At 36.3% G+C, this 23431-nt stretch overlaps 1 protein-coding gene across 1 annotated transcript in view; it reads left to right on the forward strand.

Annotated features, from left to right (window-relative positions):
• The window catches only part of PHTF2 (putative homeodomain transcription factor 2), a 63875-nt gene extending 41911 nt beyond the window's left edge, over positions 1–21964 (forward strand). Inside the window, exons 8-18 of the mRNA XM_066549893.1 lie at positions 1335–1536; positions 2637–2795; positions 5645–5863; positions 7791–7919; positions 9132–9404; positions 10557–10688; positions 11660–11746; positions 12814–12969; positions 16156–16251; positions 18934–19059; positions 19820–21964. Coding sequence (XP_066405990.1) covers positions 1335–1536; positions 2637–2795; positions 5645–5863; positions 7791–7919; positions 9132–9404; positions 10557–10688; positions 11660–11746; positions 12814–12969; positions 16156–16251; positions 18934–19059; positions 19820–19840 — 1600 coding nt within the window. The 3' untranslated portion in view covers positions 19841–21964. The remainder of the gene's footprint in view (positions 1–1334; positions 1537–2636; positions 2796–5644; positions 5864–7790; positions 7920–9131; positions 9405–10556; positions 10689–11659; positions 11747–12813; positions 12970–16155; positions 16252–18933; positions 19060–19819) is intronic.
• Positions 21965–23431: the final 1467 nt, after the last annotated feature.

Here is a 23431-nt window from a genome sequence, read left to right on the forward strand (position 1 = left end):
CCCTTTATTCCATTTTTTCTGCATACCGTTATTTTGTGAGCTGAATTGGTCCTTTTTGGATTTTTTTTTCCTATTTTATCCAGCTGTCCCTTGCCATTTTTTGCTTTCAGGACTCCCCTTTATGTGTGGGATACCTTATCTTGGAAGGAATGTGAGGCGACTCTCCAAATTCTCCCAATTTGTTTGATGTACATATTAAAGAGGAATTTAATCTTCTGCTGTGTAATCCAAGCCCTCACAGAATGCCTCAGTCCTTAAAGAGAAAGGCAGTGCATATTCCCTCACAGGAGCACCAGATCAATTGAACAGATTCTTGATAGTTCAGTGTTCTTGATAGCCCGCTGCTCTACTTGAAATAAAAATAAAAAATTTCAGAAGCATTATTTATAACACTTGTCTTCTTTCCTCTCTTTTCCCACCTAGTGTTCTGAAAATCTAAAAAACAAAATTTAATTTACTTTGACAATACAGAAGCTTAAGACTAAAAGTCCCTGTCAGTAAGGTAGCAAGTTGCTATTCCTCTTCATTCCTTCATCCATTGCACTTTGTAGTTTGGGAGTATAATCATCCAAATGTTTGCTTTGAGAGAGCCTTCTTCTTGCATGAGGTAGTCTTGCTGGTACATTTATTGTCTAGGAAAGGGCTTTGATTTTAGAGGATGTTATGGGAGACTATTCAATGAGAGATTTGTCCTTTAAAATCCTTGAGATTTTATCCTTTAAAATACAGCTTAGTTGGTGTGTTTGTAAGAGATAGGGAAAAATGTTGCCTGGGGTGTTGCTGGATAATGCAGAAAAGAGTAGATCCCCTTCTGTTTAGTAGGGTTGTCAGTAAGCAGAGTATATTCAAAACAGCACCAAATATCAGTGTACAGAGTACTAAACAGCATGTTTGTTTGCAGCTTCAGGAAATTGCATGCTTGCTTTGAATTAATAATTATTAAAGCAACTTCTTGCATCCCTCTTTTATTTGTTAAGACTGAATAGAGGGATTTCTCTTTCACTTTTGATGCTTGTGATTCTTCTATTAGCAAAGCTGCTGTGAAGTTTTATTTTTAAAATAGGTTTCTTTTTCTCTTCTTTCAGTAGCTAATCATATAAATTTCTTTCACACCCTGACAGTTTATTTTATAACAATTTTAGGAGAGGATAATGACTATTATTTAGAAGATTAAATAGTTACAAATATGGCATCAAAATCAAATGTTAATATTGGTATTTTGTGGATATCTTAGTAAAGCTAAAACATTGGTTGATAGGAATAAGAAGGATTTAGACTGGGGAAATAATTCAGAGAAATAATTAATTTAATACATGTATTTGTTTAAAATATAGATCTAAGAAAGCAAAAAGCTCAATAGATAAATCCACTGAAACTGATAATGGCTACGTGTCCCTTGATGGGAAGAAGCCAGGTAGAGGCAGTGAAGAAGGCGTGCAGGGCCATGAGCGTCGCTGTGAGGTCATCAGGCCAGAAGAGACAGGGTGGAGCCCTTCCACAGTCAGAGATGCCCTGAGCAACCACAGTCACCACAAAGTAAGTGTGTTTGTTGCTTTCTGTGATGCCTTTGCTGCATTTTTATCTGCTTTATTCTTAAAAATATTTGAAAAATTAAATTAGGCTTAGGGTCCTGGAGCCAAAAATTGTAGTGAGTTGCCTTACTTCATCATATTCCTGGCCTTTCCTTTTTCTTGTAGGAGGAACCTTAATGGTGTTCAAAAATTTTTTTGTGTTCTTTATTTCAGTGCACAAATTTGTGTGCTGTCCTCTATCTGTGGGTATTTCCTGACCAGGTAAACCTTCTGTGCCTTCTCTGAGAGTGGGCATCTATGATCTGTGTCTGTGATAAAATGGAACAGATTTTGGATTACTGACAATTTGTAATTTTAAGGTCATTCTGAGCATTTCTTTGCCTGTGAATCATCTTCCTTTTACTTTTTGTTTGTTTGGTTTTTTGTTTTTAATTGATCTGTGTGAAAGATGAGGAAAGCAGGATTTCCCTCCAAGTGAAATAGGCAGGACTCTCTATACTGAGGAATAGAAATGAGAGGGAATAATAGAATTATTATAGAATCATAGGAAGTGATCATGGAAGAAAGCAGAACTTTTAATTTGTCTGGGTCTTATTATCTGCTGGATATCCTGTATTCAAAGTAACACACATTAGTGACCTCAGTATCCAACATACATCCTCTAAGCCTTCATCCTTGTAAGAGATGGTAAATGTTAACTTTGTACTGAATATGTTGATAATTCAGTCTTATACTGTTAATTTTGACTGGTTGGTTGGTTTGGATCTTTTGGTTAGGTTTGTTCTCTTTTCAGAAGCAGATACATTTTCTCTAAGCCTATCTTGACATGTTCAGTTTACAAAAAGTCATATTTAAAATAAGAGCATCATAATCTTTCTTGAGGCTAATGTGAACTAGGCTTTCCATTGAAAAAATATTTTTGTTGCTACAATTTCTATTCCATGATTCCTGCTCTGCCAATTTTGAGTCTTGGAAATGCATTAATAGCTGGTTTAACTGAGCATAGATACTGAAGTTGCAGAAAGAAATTGGATTTCACCAGTTGAGAACAAGACTTAATAAATGTGACTCTGTGTCTTACTAATTCTGTATTTCTTGCCCTAGGATACTGCCAGGACTGTGACAAATTTATCAGATGAAGTTTCTAGCGAGGAGGGGCCTGACACTGGCTATTCCTTACGCCGCAATGCGGAGCGCACCTCTAGCGACTGTACCCTTCGCAACAGGAAATCTCACCATTACAAGAAACACTACCCTCTGGAGGTAGGCTCATTTCTATTGCTTCTTGCCTGTCAGTTCTGAAAACAGCTTGACTTCTTATTGACTAAGGCATATAGAGCAAGCAGCTTGCATGTGCTTGGTTGCTGGCTGGAGTTAAACTATGACATTTCCACAAATTTTTTTTTTTTCCCCCCATCTTGAATTTTAGGAGTCTGTAAACTGGAAGTCATGCTAGTGAGGAACATAATTTTTTTTCTTTGCCTTTGTTTAATGACAGTGTTTTGAAATTAAAAGATTGTAATACAGTTTTTTTGAGCTTCATCCTCTTTTTCAATTTGTCGTAAGGAGAATTAAAATATGTTTGGTAGATTTTACATCGGCTTATGGTAACTCTGTTGCTGTCTTGTGATACCAGTTATCTCCTCTGGAAATTTGCTTTGTTACAGAAACAGTAGTAATTGGGAATATGCAAATTTTCAGCATGGTTCTGCTCCTGTTTCTCTCCATTTAGTATTTTGGATTCACTCGCTTTCTTGTGGAGAAGTCTGATTGACTCTGAATTTTCATTTCCTTGTCTTTGTTGAAACAATAATATTAAATCTTGTAATGAAATCTTACCAAATTGTCAATGTATAAAAAATACCAAAATTTTAAGAGACGTTATGACATTACAGCTTATAATAGGGGATTTCACAGATTTCATATGAGCAGAATTCTTAATTGTAAGGACTCAGACATTGAAAGAGAATGGAATATCTTATTGTGGTTTTGTTTATTTATTCATTATTTTTAAAAATTACGCTGTTTTGCTAATGGTATGCAACTTCACAGATATGGAACACTTTTTAAAGGCTGTATTGCTATTTTTTCTCAAAACTTGAGCAAAGAAAGCAAAAAGTAAAATCAGCACTGACAAAAGTCCACTGACAGATGGGCTTGATGGGCAGAGCTTCATAAGTAAACTCTCTACTTGTTATAGCAAAAGTGTATTGGAAGAGTTCAGGTACTGCTTGCTCTGATCACGACTGCAAGGCCTTGAAGTTGATGCTTTGCATAAAAAAACATTATTAAATAATTAATAATTATTTAAATTATTATTTAATTATTTAAATTAGTAATAATTATTAAATAATTCTTTCACTCATTTCTTGCAGACTTTGGTTAGAAAGATCCAGAATGTTGATTGATGTCAGCATTTAGTGCCTTCTGCCATGTGTGGTTTGTGATAATGGCACTGTATTTTTCATGTTATAGGAGATGTCCCTTCACTGTGTGCTTGTGCAGCCATAATGCTTCACAGGAGGAAGCAGAAAGACACCATTACAGTTGATTTCTTTTGTTTTTAAACTTAGATATATTTTTCTCTAGTGTAGAGAGCTTCAAAGCTAGGGAAGACTTAGTAGATAGCTTCAGAAGCTAGAGACAGAATGTAATCCATGTTTAGCTGTGGCAGTACTGTTTCACACTGACTCCATGTTCACTGATCTGACTGATGCAATCAAAGAGGAAGCTTTTCTTTCTTGCTCCCAACTCGCCTCCCCCACACCATTACAAAGAAAATGAAACAATAGTTTTCAAATCAGTGAAAGCTTTCTTTGTATTAAAAAAATTAATAAGTGAAGTCAGTGGATATACTCTCAATTTCTGTCCTGAATTTTCTTTTATCTTCATGTTTATGTGTCTACTTAATTGTTGTTTGAATAAGCTATTTTTCATGTTCTTACTTTATTAACTTTCAGCCTCAGTGGTACCCAGTAGTGACTGCCTTCTATAAATATCTTCTTTTTTGCTTTAAAAAAAATTCTTCAGACTCTTTCTGCATTGATGTTATCCCTCTCTTTGTAAAAGGTGGAGAAAGAGTTCAGATCAAATTTTTTCTAAGCATTTCTTTACACAATGATTTGCATAAAATACATTAAACATGGTTTTCAGAAAGAATGAAGAACATTTCTTCAGGTAGTAATGGACTATGAATCACACTAAGTTAGTATGTCTGCTGAAACAGTGCTTAATATTTTTTCAGTGTAGAAAATTGTGTGTTCTCAAGAGAAATTAGTAGAAATAAACTTGGTGTAAGAGGGAATGGAAATTGCCAGAGGATGGCAGTGAGTAGGCTGATGCTGCTTTTAATACTACACCCCTGTCTTGCTGGAAATGGATTCTCTTTATTGTAGAAAGTAGTTTACACTCTACATTGTTTTTCTGAAGACAGCAGTAGATTGTTTCATGTGTATGCATTGGGAGATTTGAATGTCCCAAACTTCAGATTTTTCTTTCTTTATTCAAGAGCTAGGTACAACTGGAGTTTACAAAGGCATACTTGTTTGTCAAGTGCAGTTTGTTTAAAATAATTACATTTTTATGTCTAATTGTGCAGATTACACATAAACCTGGCATTAGCTATGCGAACCCTTGCTTTTTTTCCCCCTCTATACCTGATGCATTACTGTGTTCAAGCTCACTCTGTCTTTGAGAGGTATGTTAGTAGTAACATGTGACTTTAGGGGCAATTCCTCGAAGCTGGAGATATAGCTGGAGTCTGTGGCTTGATAATTGCTGTTAAATTCTAAACTAATGAGCTCTAAAAATCTGTGAAGTAGTTATTTCATTTTAATAATGAGTATGATTAGATTCTTCCTTATGTGACCCCCTCCCTAAAAAACAGAGGCCATGGACTGTTGCTTGCTTTTTGGTACAGTGTCTTAAAATGTGCAACATCTTAGACACACTTGCAATAAACATACAAACCTTTCTGATGACAAGGATAATGCATTAGAACCTAAAAATCCAGATGAACACAGAATCACTAACCTGAACTTTAAAACACCTCTGCCAGGAAATGATGTAGAATAAAACATCAGCATTAATTCCAGTGGATGTTTGGCTTTCAGGATACACCTAAATCAGGTACCAGCTGCAGTTCCCGGTGCTCCAGCTCCAGACAGGACTCTGAGAGTACAAGGCCAGAGTCAGAAACAGAAGATGTGCTGTGGGAGGATCTCCTGCACTGTGCTGAGTGCCACTCGTCCTGCACCAGCGAGACAGACGTGGAGAGCCCTCAGGTGAACCCATGTGTGAAGAAAGAATTCAGAGATGACCCATTTCATCAGGTTGGTGCCCACCAGTTCTGGTTTTTTACACTACACACAAGGTCAGTGTTACCTTTCATACATCACAGAAAGCCTGGGAGAAAGACCTATATCAGATGGAAGGAACAAAGCCAAAGTGATTTGATAGAATTAAAATAAGTAAAGCTTGATTTCTGCTACTCAGTCATTAATTTTTCAAAAGAAGAGGGTATGACAATATATCAAAATAGCCTATAGAATATTTGAGTGCTTGAATCTTAATTCTAATTTAGGGCAAGGACTGATTGATTTACATTTCCTCTGTGATAGGTGGTTCTGTTTGGGTATTTATTTTTCTGTTTTGGGGTTTTTTCCCCTTTTTTTTTGTTTGTTTGTTTGTTTTGTTTAATTTTTTAATTGTTTGGATTTTGTTGGGTTTTTCCCCCCCTTCTGTTTTTCTCTAGTGGAATTGCTTTTTATAAGCACTTTTCAGACACATTTCTGTTTGCATATTTGGAAATGTATATATAAGAAAAGCAAACAGAAGGATAACATATGCTTTATGTATATGCATATATATGTGATATCATGGGTGTATTATACATGCCTAAATTCTATTTGATTATAATTTTTTTACCTTAAAATTAATAGTAGCAATTTGGATTATTTCATGCAGTGTTTTCTATTTTTATTTTTAGTTCTTCCTGCTTGCATTCAATAAAACACTAAACCTTGCAGTAGTGAGTTGAATTCCAGTACATATATTGACTTAAAGACTTCTATTGATTTGACCACTTGAGAATTTTTCTACCTGATTGCAGATTGTAAATTTTTGAGTTTCAGCTCCCGGTGTTGATACTCCCTCTAGAGGGAGAGCTTGGAAAACTGTGGTTAAGAAAAACCTGCAACAAATATTTATGCTATTTTAATATTATAAATAATTTCTTCTTCACCTGGTAGAAATAAGGGAGATAATTGCATACTCTGCAGATTACAAATATTTCAGATCAATACTTACAAAGCAAGAAATAAAATGAAAATAAAGCTTTATTTGCAATCAATAATAATTAAAATCTAGAAATAATATCATGCCCTTGCCCCTGTCAGCACCAGCACTTCCAGCAGTGTGATGCACATAGTGCCAGGTGACTAAAGCTGAAAGCAATTTTCATCTCCTGAATGGGAGAGGAGGGAGACAGGGCTGAGGAAAATCAAGAAATGGCCACAGCAGTATTTGTCACCTCAACATTTTTTCCATATCCTTTAATTCTCACTTGGCTCTTGGTTTGAAAGAAAGGTCCCTGAGCCCTAAGTGCATTCAGAAGATTAACCTGGGATTGCTTGGCTCTGGGAGCTGCCTGTATTGATGAGACACCTACTGCTCTCTGAGTCTGGCCAGATCCACTGTGCACAGGGGGGTCTTTGTGCATAACAAGGATTTTGAAGTCATTAAAAGCAAATAATAAAAAACTATTTCCCTTAGCCTTAACCTGAGAAGAGTGCTTTTCAGGATGTTAGGGGTAAATAAATAAAATAAATTCATTAAATGTGTCAGAATTGAAAACGACTCATAAGGTGAACTTTGTTTTCATATTTCTCTCTTCTTTGATATGTTTGAGTAGAAAAGAAGCCAATAAATCCTTAATCCCATTAACTCATCCCTATTAGAAAATGGACTATAGAGAAGGAGAGATTTCTGTTCTCACAGCTATTTCTTGGAAAAGAAGGGGAGGATCTTAAGGAATGGGGTTAACATATAATAGAAGTAAATGCTATATAGCAATATTTGTGTCAGTCTAAAGTGTTTTGGTTTGGTTTTTTTGGTGTTTTTTTTTTATTTTGGTTTTTGGTTTTTTGTTTGTGTGGTTGGTTTTCTTGGTTTGGTTTTTTTAGTATATTTCTGACAAAGGCGTATTAACATGAGAATAGATTCTTAATTCTGATGGAAGATATTCTTTGTCTTTCCCAGAGTCATTTGCCTTGGATCCACAGTTTGAACCCAGGACTAGAAAAAATAAGTGCAATTGTATGGGAGGGTAATGACTGCAAGAAAGCAGATATGTCTGTGCTTGAAATCAGTGGTATGATAATGAACAGAGTGAGTATTTGTTTTACTTTATGCAAATATTGTGTTTAGAACTGTAAGCACTACCAAGCCTGGTTTATGTGGGTTGTTTTTTTTTTTTTTTGGTTGGTTGGTTTTTTGGTGGGTTTTTTGGTGTTTTTGATTGGTTGGTTGTGGGTTTTTTAATTTGTTTGTTTTGTTGTTCGTGTTATGGTTTAAGTCTCTGTTATTCACATTATTGTTCTATGGCTACATCACTCTGATTTACTTGTTACTACTAGATTAAAGGGCTACCAGATCTATAGTTTTGGGACACTAAGAGGTGTTTGCATTGTTAGGTGCTTGCTCACATAGCCAACCTCAGTTTTATTGATCCATGTTGTGAATAATCAAGTTGATCTCCTTGATTTCAATGAACAAGTAATTTACTGGGTTAGGAATACACAGATCTGGGGATCTGGATGCTAAAGTTAGGATTGGAAAAGAAAGCTTTCCTCTTTAGGAAGCAAACCTCTAAGAGGATGAGTGGGATGTTCTCACTAGTCCTCCCTCCTTTCTCCTAGTACTCCTCTTGAGGAAATAGTTGGAAATGCATTTAATTGATGTGCTCTTTTTCAAAATAGGCAACATGAGTATTTTGTGGAGTTGCTTATAAAGCCTAGCATAGCCAAGAAAACTCTCACTAGTTCTGACAAGTTGATACTCTCTCCCACTTGGTAAAAAGCAACTTATTCACAAACCTAGTTCTGATCTCTGCCTGACTCAGAGGCTTTACAGGTTTGGATGCAAGACACAGAAGAGACAAACTCAGCAAGCCACAGCCAGCAGAACAGAACTCCAGACCTGTCTGCACTGTGCACACTTTGATTCCACTAAAAAGGATACAACCTAAACCAAACAGAAATAGCAGCAACATACAGGATCTAAGCAGCCCAGTCTGATTGGGCCACTTGGCTAATTCAGCATTCAGTGAATTTTTAATGCAGGAGTATGCACTGGAGTTTAACTGCTGTGTTTTATTGTTGGGTTTTTAAGTTACTTGGTTCCTGTGCATTAAGTGCTCTTTGAGGAGTTCCTGGTTTTTAAATAATAAAATGGGATGATGATTGGTTGAAGTTTTCATACAATTTACCAGATTATAAAGTGGTCTTTGTGATAAAAAAATTAATATTTTGTTTATTGAATGAATAACAAAATCATTCAAAAATTAAACACATTCATTGTTTTGTTTTGTTTTGTTTTTAGGTGAACAGCCATATACCAGGAATTGGCTATCAGATTTTTGGAAATGTCATATCTTTAATCTTGGGTTTAATGCCCTTTGTCTTTCGACTTTTCCAAGCTAAAGATTTAGAGCAACTCGCAGCACATTCTGCCACTGAGCTCTGCATGACTGCATTTGGATCAGATGGGGATGTTCTGGTTCTCTCAATGGTTATTATAAGTTTCGTGGTCCGGGTGTCTCTTGTGTGGATTTTCTTTTTTCTGCTCTGTGTAGCAGAGAGAACATATAAACAGGTATGAACAGCAAAGCAAGAGACTTCATCTAAAGCAAACCAAGGTTTAATGTTTGCATTTTTTGACTTTGTGGCTATTTTAAACTTGTTTTCTTCAGCGCGCTGTGAGTCATAGATCAGTGATGACAAACACTTCAGTGGGCTTGCAGTTCAGGAGATGACTCAGTTCCAGTGGACTGAAGTCTCTGAAGCTAAAAGGTTTTGTTTGTTGGTGTTTTATTTTTTTCCTGGAGAGAATTTCTGGGTGAAAACTGGCTCAATGCATTAACCCAATGCTTAGTCATGTCCCAGTTTGTTTCAGGTTTCCACAAGGAGAAGTAGTTTCAGGAAAAGAGCTCTATAAATTTGCAGTGTGTTTCATTCAAAACCTTCAATTTAATTCATAGAATCATAGAATGGTTTGGGTTGGAAGGGACCTTAAAGATCATCCAGTTCCAACCCCTCTGCCATGGGCAGGGACAGCTTCCATTAGACTAGGCTGCTCAGAGCCCCATCCAGCCTTGCCTTGGACACTTCCAGGGATGGGACATTGAAAACAGTTCTGTCCATCCCTGGCCAAGGCCCTGCCTGCTTTGCTGTTAGATCAGTTCTTTAGGTGGAAATGGTGAGAGCTGCTCTCTGAAGTGCTATTCCATTGCTTGTTACTGCTATGGAAACTTCAGAGAGCTACCTTACTAGCTGCAGCTTATAAATACTCATGGGTCTGCAAAAGAAACATTTTTATACTTTCTGTTCTCAAATTATAGTCAAAATATGTGATGTAATACAGTAGAAGGAAATCAACCTGCTTCTAATAATGATATCTGTTGAAAGGAACTTCTGTGGTATAGGTGCTCTCTAATGCAAATGATTGGTTTATTTTTTCCCAGATTTTAGGAATATAGCAGATCTGCTGTATAAAAGTTGAAGAAAGGAACTCAAAGTGTAGCTAACTTTTGTTAATCATTAGAATGTGGAGACTTTTAAAATGTTTTAGTGTATTTCCTCTCTTTAATAATATGCTGCACTTGCTTCTGGTTTATATTAGCATATTTTAATTTACGCTGGTACGTTGTACATTATGTTGACATATTTAATGAAGCCTTTTCTCTAATTTTTTTAGTACCTCTGAAAATCATTTAACAGCTAAGGTAATTTTTTTTCTTCTCTGCAGAGGCTACTTTTTGCTAAACTTTTTGGTCATCTAACATCTGCCAGAAGGGCAAGAAAATCAGAGGTACCTCACTTTCGCTTAAAGAAAGTGCAGAATATAAAAATGTGGCTTTCTCTCAGGTCCTATCTAAAGGTAAAATAATTTATATTTTTGCTTTTAATAAGGTTTTAACACAATACATTTTCAAGATCTTGTTTATGTTCTAAATAAAATATCTCCCATGGTGCTGATGGAAGGTTGGTGTTGTAGGCTATTTCCTCCTGTACACTTATTATTGGTTCATATGTCCCATATATGCTTCATTTTTGTGACTCTGGGCCACCAGTGCCTGCAGGCAGATTTTGAGAAAGTTAATGTGTGGTTTTCACCTTGTTTTAAAGCCTGAGTGTGTTCAGAGTTAGAGTCTTGTCCTAGTAAGGCCAGCTGAAAAGTTGTGTGAGTACATTGGGTAAAAAGTGACCACATGTAGTTTAATATTGACAATATCTTATTTTAAGAGTCTCATCAGTTGGTGTCATTAACACAAGGAATTTATAAAGCAAGACAGTTGTGGTATATTTGTGCTGTGAGTGTATGGGTGCCAGGTGAAGCTAGAAATTCTGCCCAAGTATTATCTGTAAGACATTCTGATCCCTGAAATCTCCTATCACTAGTTTTTACAAGCAGAAAAAGATTAGTGAAAACATGAAGGAATTATGGTGTGGAGGCTGGAGAGGGTGGAAAACGGGAGCTATAAGCAAACAAAATTTAGTGTGGTGCTGGTGGGATGAAAGAAGGGTAACATCACTTAGATAATAGAATGTAGAAACATCACTTAGAATGTAATTGGGGTGTTTTAAATTTCTGCATATGGTAGCACTGTTGTTCAATGTCTTCCTTTCTTTCCTTGGAACCACACTTGTCTATTCCACCTTTACCTGTGCCACTGAAAACATTTGTATAATAAATGTGGCTAACAAAAAAGTGGTCAGAGGCAGGTGTGTAGGGAACTGACTGAGCAGAGAAACAACCAGTGGAGGGCAGTGTGATTGTGACTAGTTGTGCTGAATACCTGTGCTGCTTGGCTGGAGTTTCACTCACATGTGCATTTCCTCTGTTTTCAGCGTCGTGGTCCTCAGCGCTCAGTGGATGTGATAGTTTCATCTGCCTTCCTCCTGACTATCTCAGTTGTGTTTATCTGTTGTGCACAGGTAAGGAAACTTTACTTGTAGAGAAACAGCCATGACTTAAATAGTTTTAAAAACAGTTTTGAGTGGCTTTTACATGGTGATGTCCAATAAGTTAGAAGACCCCAGTGAACAAACAGTAATAGCTGTTAGAGCTTTTTGGAATAGAGCTCCATTCTGTATCCTTGTTTCGTCTACTTTAGAATATTTTTCTGTAATAGCAAAAGAAAATTCTGTTGCAGCAAATTAGAGGGCTAGGCTATCACCAGTGGTGTGGAGTCTAATGAAAGCAAGTGGTGGATTCTGCACCTGGGACAAGGTGATTATTGAAGGTTGTCCTGTGCAGGACCAGGAGTTGGCTTGATCAATGATGTTTGTGTATCCCTGCCAGCTCAGGATATTCTGTCATATCACTGTTATATTTTAAATCTGTGTCCTCCTTCATTTTTCATTGTGGTTTTTGGAACTTGTATTTTTTTCTTCATTTTGCATCAAAATACACTTCCACAAAGACACTTGATACTGACCTTGGCTGATGCTTTTTGTGAGAAACAGGCTTGTTGGCTATATTGGCGTGCCCTCTAGTGGAAAATCTTTTAGTAAGCAAATCTATCTTTAAAGAAGCTTTCTGTTGCTTAAGATTTGTCTTTGAACTTCTGTTTCAAAATATAGAGGATCTTCTGAATGGCTTCTGGTTGTGTTTTCTTTACAATTTCTAGCTAACTATTGTGTTTGCCTGCTAGCTGGCTGTAAGTATTTTATTAAGAATGTAATTTACATATAGCTTAGTACATGTGAGGGTGTGGGTTTTTTTTTAATCCCATGTAGTGCCCTTTGCAAATCTGAACAGGAGGTAAAAATTGTCTTAGAATGTATTTTTTTTTATTTATCTTTTCTCAGACCTCATATCTCTGATACAGTGTTGGTTTAAAATTATGAGTCAAATTTTATAGGCCTAAAAACCTTCCATATGTTTATTACTGGGATGTGTTTTTTGAAGCTGAGAGATATGTTACTATTTTCTTGTATCATAATGCAATTATTATTTCAAATTAAATTTTGATTTCTTTTATCTTTTTTTCTTTTTTCAGCTACTTCACATGCATGAGATTTTCCTTGGTTGTCACTACAACTGGGAACTCGTAATTTGGTGCATTTCTCTAACTGTTTTTCTCTTAAGATTTGTTACTCTTGGATCTGAAACAAGTAAAAAGTACAGCAATACCTCAATATTACTTACTGAGCAGGTGAGAATTTGTATAGACCTATATTTTTATACCTAAACAACTCATTCATCTGGTAGGTCTCAGGCCTTGTAGATTTATTAAAATAGTTTGGGTTAGGGAGTTAATTATGGGGAAGTGAAGCAACTTTGCAACCCAGAGCTGAATTTCTGAGATAAACGTTTGACTTCATCCCAACTTCTGTTTAAGTGAGTGGGCTTAGAGGTACCATCTCCTTTGATATAATTTAACATCTAACAGAACACAAACATAAAAATTAGTTTTTAAATACAAAAAAAATCCTGGAATCTCAGTGTTGGATGGGTGAGTAAAAGATCTAAAGACAAACTTAACCCTCTATGAAGTGAGTTGCTGTTTCCAGGTAATAGCTTAGGACTGCTAGGTTGCATGGGTTACATATAGCCTCTTCTAGACTCCTTAGAAATCTCTTTTTTCAGTAGGTTTTCAAGCTTGTCTTTGGATCTATGTGTGTTTCTTCTCAGGAATGTTCTGGTTGGTGTTTGTACTTCAAACCTCCCTCTCTGCTCTGCCTGACACTGCTGATAGTTTTCCAAGCTAAGCATGTTCAGTTAGGTTAGAAAGAAATCTCTTTCTTATGAAGTTTCACACTGGTACAAAACAACCCTTTCAGGGCAAGGTAAATAGGCAGTTCCAGAATCCTTCACAGGTTTTCTACAGAAAATGTGTTAAAGTAGGAGAATAAAATCTTCCACGCTGTGTGTCCCAAAGTCAGGATGTGAGGCCTGTGGCAGATGATATAAATGACTCATTCTGCCTTTACTAAAGATAAGGTTGGACACTGAGAAGCTTGACTGCCCCTCTCCCTTGTCCTGAATGAAATATTTTGCACCAGTCTGAAAACTCTGAGTTCCTGAGCCTGGAGAGTTTTCCATTGTTCTGTCGATCCTTGGAGCTGAATGTCCCAGTAAAGTTTGTCTGCTGTTTCTGGAATGAAAATGGAGGGAAGTGTTTGGGATAAGGATTGCAAAAAAATGCAAAGAGCAAGGGGAAAGAGATTGTCAAGCCTTTATTTTGCTTTCATAGTTTTCTGTACAATGCTCTTCCTGGGAGTCAATGTTTGAACATTTTAATCTAGCATGGATATTGAAAGAAACATTTTCTGTATGTCCTCAGAACTTAAAGAAGTGTTATGTCATCAGACATCTTTGCATTGAGTGCAGCTTATCCTGTTACAAGTCTTTTTCCTCAAGAATCCCTGAGAGCTTTATGAAATGAAAACCAAAATAGAATTCACAATTGTTCTCAGAAAACCAAAAGGATACACTTCACCCTGGGTAGGACTTGTTGTAGACTGGTTTAATTGCTTCAGCTGGATACTACAGCATATTTACAGTGGTCTTGAGACAGACTCATGGAAGTCTAACATTTTGGCTTTTGAAATATTGACTGATACTCACATTATCTAAAAAAGCACATCTGATCCAGTGTCCTGGAAAATGGGACACTGCAGTTATTAGGCTTAGTGAGAAGAGAACAAAGCTGAAAACAAACACAGAAGTACAACAACAATAACAAAAAAACCCCAAATGAGTCTCCACTCTCTGATGCAATTTAAATGCTCCACAGATAAGATGCAATTGAAAATTCTACTTTTGCCAGCAAAGTTCCAGGCACTTCTTTGTCCTTTCTGTTCAACCTATGAATTTCATGATTAGGAGTCATGATGGGAAGCTGAAAGGGATTTTTTGGATTTTATGCTGTTTGGTTGTAATTTTTCAGGTCCTTCTGAGAGTGTTTTTAATTGGTCTTGTAAATCTGTGAGCAAAATAGAATGTATGGTCAAACCATAGCTGTCACTTTGCCAGTTTTGAATCTCAGAGTAGGTGTGGTAGATGGCTGTGCAGACACACTCCTCCTGATGGCAAGTTTGTAATTGAAATTAAGGAAATCATAACAGCTCTTAAAAGAGATCTTTGAATCTTCCTAGGGTTTTCAGAGTTGCTAATTAGAGCCCTTGTTTTTTGTTTTTAGTCGTGCTTATAACTCTTGCATTGTTGAAATCAATAGTTTTATCTTTAAAAATTGGAACCTCTTTGGCTCTGAAAGCAGAATTTTAATGTATAATGCAATAATAATAGTGCAGGAGCTTAATATACCTTGAAATATATTAGGCATTGTTTTTTTTTTTAACCTGTGTAAGAAACTTACAGTGGTCTTTTTAGGGAGATCTGATAATCAATTACTTGTTTTAGATGTCTATGGCCCTTATTTCAATAACCACCATACAACAAGGTGGTGAAATATATCATAGCATAGTCAGGTAAGTGTCATTTGAAGGACTACTTCAGCACATTTCTAAATTGTTCATTTTTTATTTTGCAGGTTGTCATCCTAAAATAAAAAGTTAGTGGCCTTTCAAGACATTTTTTGCTTTGATTTGCTTTTCTTATGCAATAGAAAAAAAAACCCCTAGCCTTTGTTTGATCTAGGATATCCAAGATGGGTTGTTTGAGAGTGAAAGCTGATGTTTCAAAATTGCTAAAAGGACAAAAGAGAGCTAGTTTGAACTCTTTAACTTTCTCAGAAATAATGATCTAAAAAAGTCTACTTCACAGAAGCATTGAAATGTTCAATATACTGTTCTCCTACAGCAATGAAGAGTTTAATAATTTTTCAAATATTTCAAGGCACTGGAAAGATTGATTTTTCTGCTCTCGAGGTGCTCATGAAATACTAAATTACACTAGAATCTTTTAAAAGAAATTACACTTTAGCAGAGTTATGGTTTAGCATTCCATTCTGTTCAATAGCTTTTGAGGATGTCAAGTCTTGTAAGGTCTGCCTACTAGTATAAAAACCTTCTGGGGATGAATTGTCAAACCTCAGGCAACCCTTGAATGAGGAAAAAAGTTATGCAAACCCTACCTATGTTGATTTTTTATGCCTAATTTATAGACCAGACTAAACTTTAAACTTGGTGCTATAATAATGTCAAATGTAATTAATTTGTTAAATCATAAATTAGCATTATATTTTCCTATGGTGCTGAGCCAGGACGTGTTCTTGAATATTAAAAAGGAAACAAAAAGCTTGCTTGCTTGCAGAAATTCATTGCAGTTTTGTCATATGGCTGCTGAGCAATCACATTGTTGAAATATTAAATAGTTCAAAATTAATTCCTTTGAATTCTGAGTAGGTGGTGATACTTGTGTTTTTGTTTTAAATCAGATAAACTTGTACTTGAAAATGGAGAAAAAGCCTAATAAGAAGGAGGAACTGACACTAGTGAACAATGTTTTAAAACTTGCTACTAAGTTATTGAAGGTAAGAATTAAAATGGTATTCCCATATTGTAAAAAAGAAGTAGAATAGATTGGCTAAAGAGTCACTTGTGTGACTTCTGCAGGCAGTAGGGTGTGCTTTGGTTTAAATTTGCCCTGTACCTCTTCACAGGGATGCTGCTTTTTTGTACACTGTAGTCTGTTATGTTGCCATCATTCTGGATTGCAAATTATTATTGCATCCAGGAAGTTTTATTCTTTAGCTGTGTATTAGCAGTGTGAGAGAGGGTACTTCAGGGTTGTCAGGATGATGAATGCTTGGGTGTGACAACGTTCACAGGGGTTCTTGGATGAGGGAAGAGATGAGAATGTTGACTCCATGTTTCAGAAGGCTTGATTTAATATTTTATGATATATAGATTACATTATAACTATACTAAAAGAAATAGAAGGAAAGGTTTCATCTCAGAAGGCCAGCTAAGCTAAGAATAGAATGGAATGAATAACAAAGGTTTGTGTCTTGGACAGAGAGTCCAAGCTAACTGGGCTGTTGTTGGCCATTAATTGTGAACATCCAAGATGGGCCAATCCCAGATGCACCTGTTGCATTCCACAGCAGCAGATAACCATTGGTTACATTCTGTCTCTGAGGCCTCAGCTTCTCAGAAGGGAAAAAATCCTAAGAAAGGATTTTCACAAAAAGATGTCTATGACACTTGGGCAATAAATGATGAAATTTTATTGGCTGAGTGTCAACACAGTGATGATTTGAGACCTTGTGACCTCACTCTACCACACACTGGATTTGGGTCCCTTAGGCTGTTAATTCCCATGTGCCAGGGGGAAACCCATAAAATGCAGTTAAAACTTTAATTTAGCCAGTCAGCAGCTGAGATCAGAGTATTTCTTCTAGTTAGATGAGTAATTCCTTCCACCAGCTCCCCTTGAGCAAGGTGTGTGTTGGTCCCCTCCTCTCTAAAAAGATACAGAGCACTTTTCCTGAGAGGACTGATGGAGTCAGCAAGGACTCAGAGCTGACAGTGCAACTGCTTGAGAGCTGTGCTGCAGCAATAAGGAGAGCCTGACTAAATCAGTGACTGTCTCCTGGTGTAGCAATAAGGGACTGCAGGGCTTTCAGGACCTGGCTGTGGAACAAATGGAAGGAAGTCTCCTCAGTGCATCAGGTGGTTCAGGTACACAGTGGATACAGAAGGGATACCTGGATTCAAGGAGGGACTGGACAAGAACAGACAAAGCCCAACAGGTTAAGGATGAGCTCTCATGAGCTCATCATGAGCCAAAGTGTTTGTGTGCTGTGAGAATGTGGGTAAGGTTCCATGCTGATCAAGGCTTGGTCTAAATGGCTTCCAGTTTTTTCATTTTCTTCTCAGTGTTTCAAAAAAAAAGCTTTCATGTTTTACTCTTGCCAAAAGTCACAGCCTTTTCCAGTGGGGAACTTATCTTTTGTGGCACAAATCCCAGACTCAGGCCATCATTTAGTTACTGTGAGAAGGTACCAAAAAGTGAGATTTTCAAGCCACCTACTAGGAGCTTTAAATAAATTCTTGGTAGTTAGTGATTCGTGCAATACTTCATGTCCAGTAGCTAAATGGGCTTAGGGTTTTTTTAATTTGATTTTGTGTGGTTTTGATCTTTAAACTCTATAAAGACTAGATTCTGTTGAGTATTCTTACTGTTTTCTTACTCATAAATTTGGTAAGATGAATCCAGAATCTAAAAGCTTTTTCCTTACAGAATTTCTCTGCTGTCCTTCTCAGAATCATGTCTTTTGTATCTTTTGTATTTGCAGCAGAGTTTTATCCAACATTACATCCAAATGAAAAGGTTGTTCATTGTTATTTCATGTTTTTGAAGGAAGAAGAAGAATCATACCTTTGAAATTCTTCATGTTTAAGAAAGGGTTTATAAGGGCATTTTCAAGGCCCAGGATGTAATGCAGGAGAAGGATGAAGATGAATTTAAAGCTAGAAAATATAAATGACCAAAGCAGTGATAGTTGGTAGATTTTATATAATCCACTCTTATATTTTCAAACTCCTTTTTATTTCCTTTATTTGACATATTTCTAGGCCAGAAAATTTTGGGTGACTATATTCACACACCAATAATTGAAAATCAGTGAAATAGCTTCTTTGTTTGAGTTTTGCTACACATTAATTTGGGCTAAAGTTTTGTTCCTTTCAATTTAAAAAAAGTAAAGTGTTGTCAGTCTAATGATGGTTAGGACTTTTTTTCCTTTATCATCCCTTTCTGGCTATATCAATCAGTTGTTAGTTTCAAAGTCAATGGAATAAGAAGGAAATTACAATAGGAAAGATATTTTTGTTAATTTTCATAGTTGTGAGGTCATTATGAAAAATCTTACTTTTCTTTTTTGTGGTTCTGCTGCCTGTCAGTTCTTTTAACACTGAAGGTGATTTCTGAAAAACTGTAAGGAATTTGGAGATGGTGTCACCCAGCTCTTTATTTTCTTGGCTTCATGAGCAAATTGGTAGGTCCTGTACATGGGTAGCCTCCAGTTTTTTGAAGAGTTATTCAGACAACAGCAATAAACAGCCAGTTACTGTGATATTTTCCTGCACAAATGTTTTGCTCCACTGGGACTTGAAGACTTCCTAAAGTAATATTGCTCAATACATATGTGAACAAAACCCCCTTTGTGTCATTTTTGTTTTTTAATGATGCTGTTGCTTTGCCTTTTTAGGAACTGGACAGTCCCTTTAGGTTATATGGGCTTACAATGAATCCACTGCTTTATAACATCACCCAGGTTGTCATCCTGTCAGCTGTTTCTGGTGTCATCAGTGACTTGCTTGGATTTAATCTAAAGGTAAATACTTGGGAAGCATCCCTTTTTTCACTATAGATGGAACACATATTGAAGCATAGTTAATTCTTAACCAGGCTAACTAGAAGATTTATTGTTTGAAAACTGTTACTAAATTACTAAATTAAATCTATATCAGAAGAATAATGGTGTATTTGTCAGAGCAGCCTTAAAACTTTTTTTTTTTTTCCTTTTGTGGCTTTGTAATTTCCTTTAGGACACTTAATTACAAGAATTTTTAGATAGAAATACGGAGACATTTGTTAACATAAATACAAGACCTCCCTTAACTTAACTTTTCTTCACATTCCAGATTTGATTTCTGTCTTTATTCCTCACTGTTCACTCTGCAGCTCTTTAGGGGAGGCAGGCAGAGCAGGCTATCCTTGTCTTGCACTGCAGTGAAACATTGCAGTAGGAATGGTATTGCTGTGACCAGTCCTACCGTGTTGGTTTGTCATTGCTGTAGGGCTGTCCCCTTGAATCCTTTTCTCAGGCCCACCCTGAGCTGCAAACTCTGGAAACTATTTCAAGATTCAGGTTATGAGGCACAAGCTTGTTGTTGTCACAATGGCCTTTACTGGCCATTAAGTTTGCTTACATCTGCTATCTTTTTCTTGTTAGAAGTAAATAGATGTAAAATGTATTCTATTGGTCATTAGAATATGTAGCAAATGCAGTAAGAAAAAATGTGAAGGTATTGCAGTTCTGGTAACAGAAATAATTTGAGAAATAAGTTGATGTACTGCTCTAATTTTTCCAGCTCTGGAAGATCAAATCTTGACAGTATAGAAAGAAGATGAAATAACACAGTGTTACAGAGAAGGTCATTGATGGACAAAACTGTCTCACAGCAGCCACTGAACCTGTACTTCAGAAGCTACAACCTCTTCAAGGAAGTAATTTGGAAAACGGAAGTGTTTACATCTGTCTTGTGCAATCTTTGTATTTATTTCATCTTCTCACTGCTTTATGTTTGTTTTAGTTGACATTTATGTTTTATTTTCAAATTCCTTGTTCTGTTCTGGAAAGGGTCAATTTAGGAAGGGTCAAAAACTGTGTGAGAGTTTGAAATCCTGAAATACGATCACACTAAATTGCTCTATCTGTTGTTAAAGCTAAGCCAATGCTGAACATTTTTAGTTACCAGTAACACTATATGGAAATCATTTGATTTTTGATAGTGTGTTAAAATTGCTTAGAATATTTCATTTGCACCAGTCATTTATGAGGACAATGTCAATGGATGTTTGGTTGCAATAGAGAAGTGAGACATACTCAAAAAATAGAGTACTGACAGTACAGTATGACAGGTAGCAAAAATGTTTTATATTACTATTAGAAACAATTTCTAATATTTTGAGTAATTCCAGGATCTAAACTCATATAGGCTGCAGTTTAAATATCCTGGGATATTAAAAAGGTATTATATAAGAAGTCAACAAGTGTTCTTTGATAACACATTTATTAGAGCAATAATTGTAAATGGTTACCATGCTGTATGATATTTTGATAAAAATTAAATATTGTATTTATTTGAAATACTGGGCTGTTCTGTGCAGCTCTGACTGTGCATGTGCACTTTTTATTGTTACTTTTAATGAGAAACTTTATACATATAAATGTATATTAATTGGGATATATTATGGTGAACTATGGAGCAGTATGTATTATATGTTGAAGTTGAATATTTAAACAAGCAAATTATTTACTGGTGAAAGGAATGCTTTGAATGACTGAGCAAAAAATAGGTAGATAGATGCTCTCCTCTTGTACACTATAGTATATGCCATTCATACCACATTGAAGTTTAAGAACAATTAAACACAAAGAACAAGTTGCTCTGGTGAGCAGCAGAGCTGCAAAGCCTGGTATTTGGCAGGTTTGTGTCTTGAAATAACTGCCATTCCTCCCCAGCAAGTGTCACTGCCATGTGCTTTCTGCTGGGGTTTCTAACAGCTCTCCCTCTGCCTCCCACAAGGACCAGTCATATTGACTCATGGTTCTCCGGTGTGACAAAAATAATGTGTCCATCCCTGTGAAATTAAGTAACTTGTAACAAACTTTCTTTCTACAAGGAAATTATTCTGGGAGGATTAATACCACGAGGCACAAGTATTCTTATATTTTCTGTTTCTAAAATACTGGCTTCATACTGAAGAATTACAAGTAATTGTTGACAAGAGTCTGGATATTGCCCTATGTTTGCTAATGTTCAGAATCTTCAAAGATTTGAAGTATTGAGTCTTAAACTTATGTGGTATAAAAAATATTTTTATATATAAAGCAACACAAACAAGCATTTTGTATTTTATTTGCCTCTGTACTAATGTTTAATAATGACCAAAGTGCATTCTGGTTTTTGGAAGAATGTATTACTGGAGCTTTAAGAACATACTATATTTAGTTTCTCATGTGAAAACTTCAGCTGCCTCTGATCTGTTTCTCCTTTCTCTGTTGTTTGACGTTGGGATTGTTTTTAAAAATTAAGTACATTTTATACACAGTTTTTTCCAAATTATGGTACAGACCTACACAGAACTTAATTTTGCACAAAATATATTTAAAAAAAAAAAAAAGAGAACAGCAGGAGTTCTATGGGTGATAAAAGACAAGGCTGATGCTTTTTACAGCCTGTCACTATTAACACCAAGAAGAAAACCATTCTTTAGTCTAGAGTGGAATTAAATTATTTTTAGACATGTGAAATAGTGACTATATGGCTTTCATTACTTTAAAAAAAAAAAGGATGAGAGAAAACAGCAATTTGGGTGAAGGTGAAATTAGTTGAACCATGTATACCTCAGCAACTAGCACTGTGCGGTTTGTTGCACTAACAAATGGCGGCTTGGGGAAAGTAAAACACTTGTGAAATGAAATGAAAAATAATAAAAACCTTTATTTGCTACCCTTAGGTATATTCATTATGTTAAAAATGAGAGAGGTTTATTCTCCATCCCTCAATGTGGAAAGTCCAGTATAAGAATAGAGGCAAGTAGAAATATGGCAGATCTTGCGTTGTTAACTGTTATTTTTTGCCACGTGTTTTGTAACTGAAAGTGTGATCAGGCTTGGAATAAAGCTTTCTATGGCTGATGGTAAAAAAGAAAAAAAAAATGTAGTGAGCTATGTCTTTAGTAATGTCCAGCATATTTCTGTGTCTTCCTGTTTTGATTTAAATCAATATATTCAATTTAAATTAAAGCATGTTCGGGAAAGAAACATGCACACAGAATGCAAATGATAGAGAATATCATCTAGAACGACCCAAGTGAAAGTACAAGTGAAATGCAGAAAGATACTTTAATAATTTGATTCGTTTTCTATGTTATCTTCTAGGAATGGGACATTTAAAATCCTTTGGGTAGCTACCAAATTTAGTAGCTTCCAAAAACTTCTCTGGATTGCAAGCTTATTTCATTCCAGGTAATGCTTAAGGATATTACTGGTTTAGATTTCAAAGGTCCATCTTTGGCACCCAGCAGCAAATGGTAGAGAGAGTTTTTTACAGGTGGTGGTAGTGGGCTGCTGCTCCTGTCATTCCTGGGTACTTCAAACCCCGAGGCACCCAAGGTGTCTGTCAGGGGAAAAGGAGGAGAAAGGTTGTTGGTGTTGATCTGCCCACTGCTGCCTCCTTAGGAAGACTTTTTGTTATGAGTTTCTCAGTAGTGAATGTAAGAATTTCCCTCAGTAGGAATGTAAGAGAAGACTTTGAAGGAGGAATACCTGATTGTTTTTCTCAGTCCATAAAGCAATCGGGTTTTTATTGCATGACTGCACAAAATGTATCTGTATTGGTGCAAGAGCTGGGGAAGGAAATCTTTTAGTAATAAATAGCAGCTGACAAAGTAATCTTTTCCAATGGGAAAAGCAGTCATCTTTTCCAGTGTAATTCTTGCAAGACATCAGAGGAACTCATCTTGAGAAGGTGCCCATGTTGTTTGTTTTGTTGAAAAAAAACAACCAAAAAAAACCTCCACAACAGTCCTCACACAGTTCACCACTTTACTGTGGCTTTCCTCATGAATACTGCCTTTGTACCTTGTCAGTCTTAGGAAAAGTAGTGACTCTCAGCTGGGTTGTTAGGATCCTGCTTTGCTGACACTTCCTTTTCCTGAAAATCACCATCATCTTGTCATTGGTGATGGACAGAGCCTGCAAATGCCCTTTAAGTCCCTGTCTGGGGGGTGTTCAGACAGAAGGTGCTCTTGGCAAATCTGCTGGGTCTCAGGGAGTGCCTGACCACAAACCACCAGGAGATACCTGTGTTGCCAGTGTTCCTGACTGGGCTGCTAGAGGTGTTGGTGCTAATACCTGTCAGCTCTGCTCATTTTATCTGCTCCTTTGCCTTCCTGACTGAGCAAATAGACCCCAC

Source organism: Molothrus aeneus, chromosome 5 (assembly GCF_037042795.1).
Source record: "Molothrus aeneus isolate 106 chromosome 5, BPBGC_Maene_1.0, whole genome shotgun sequence".
NCBI lineage: Eukaryota > Metazoa > Chordata > Aves > Passeriformes > Icteridae > Molothrus > Molothrus aeneus.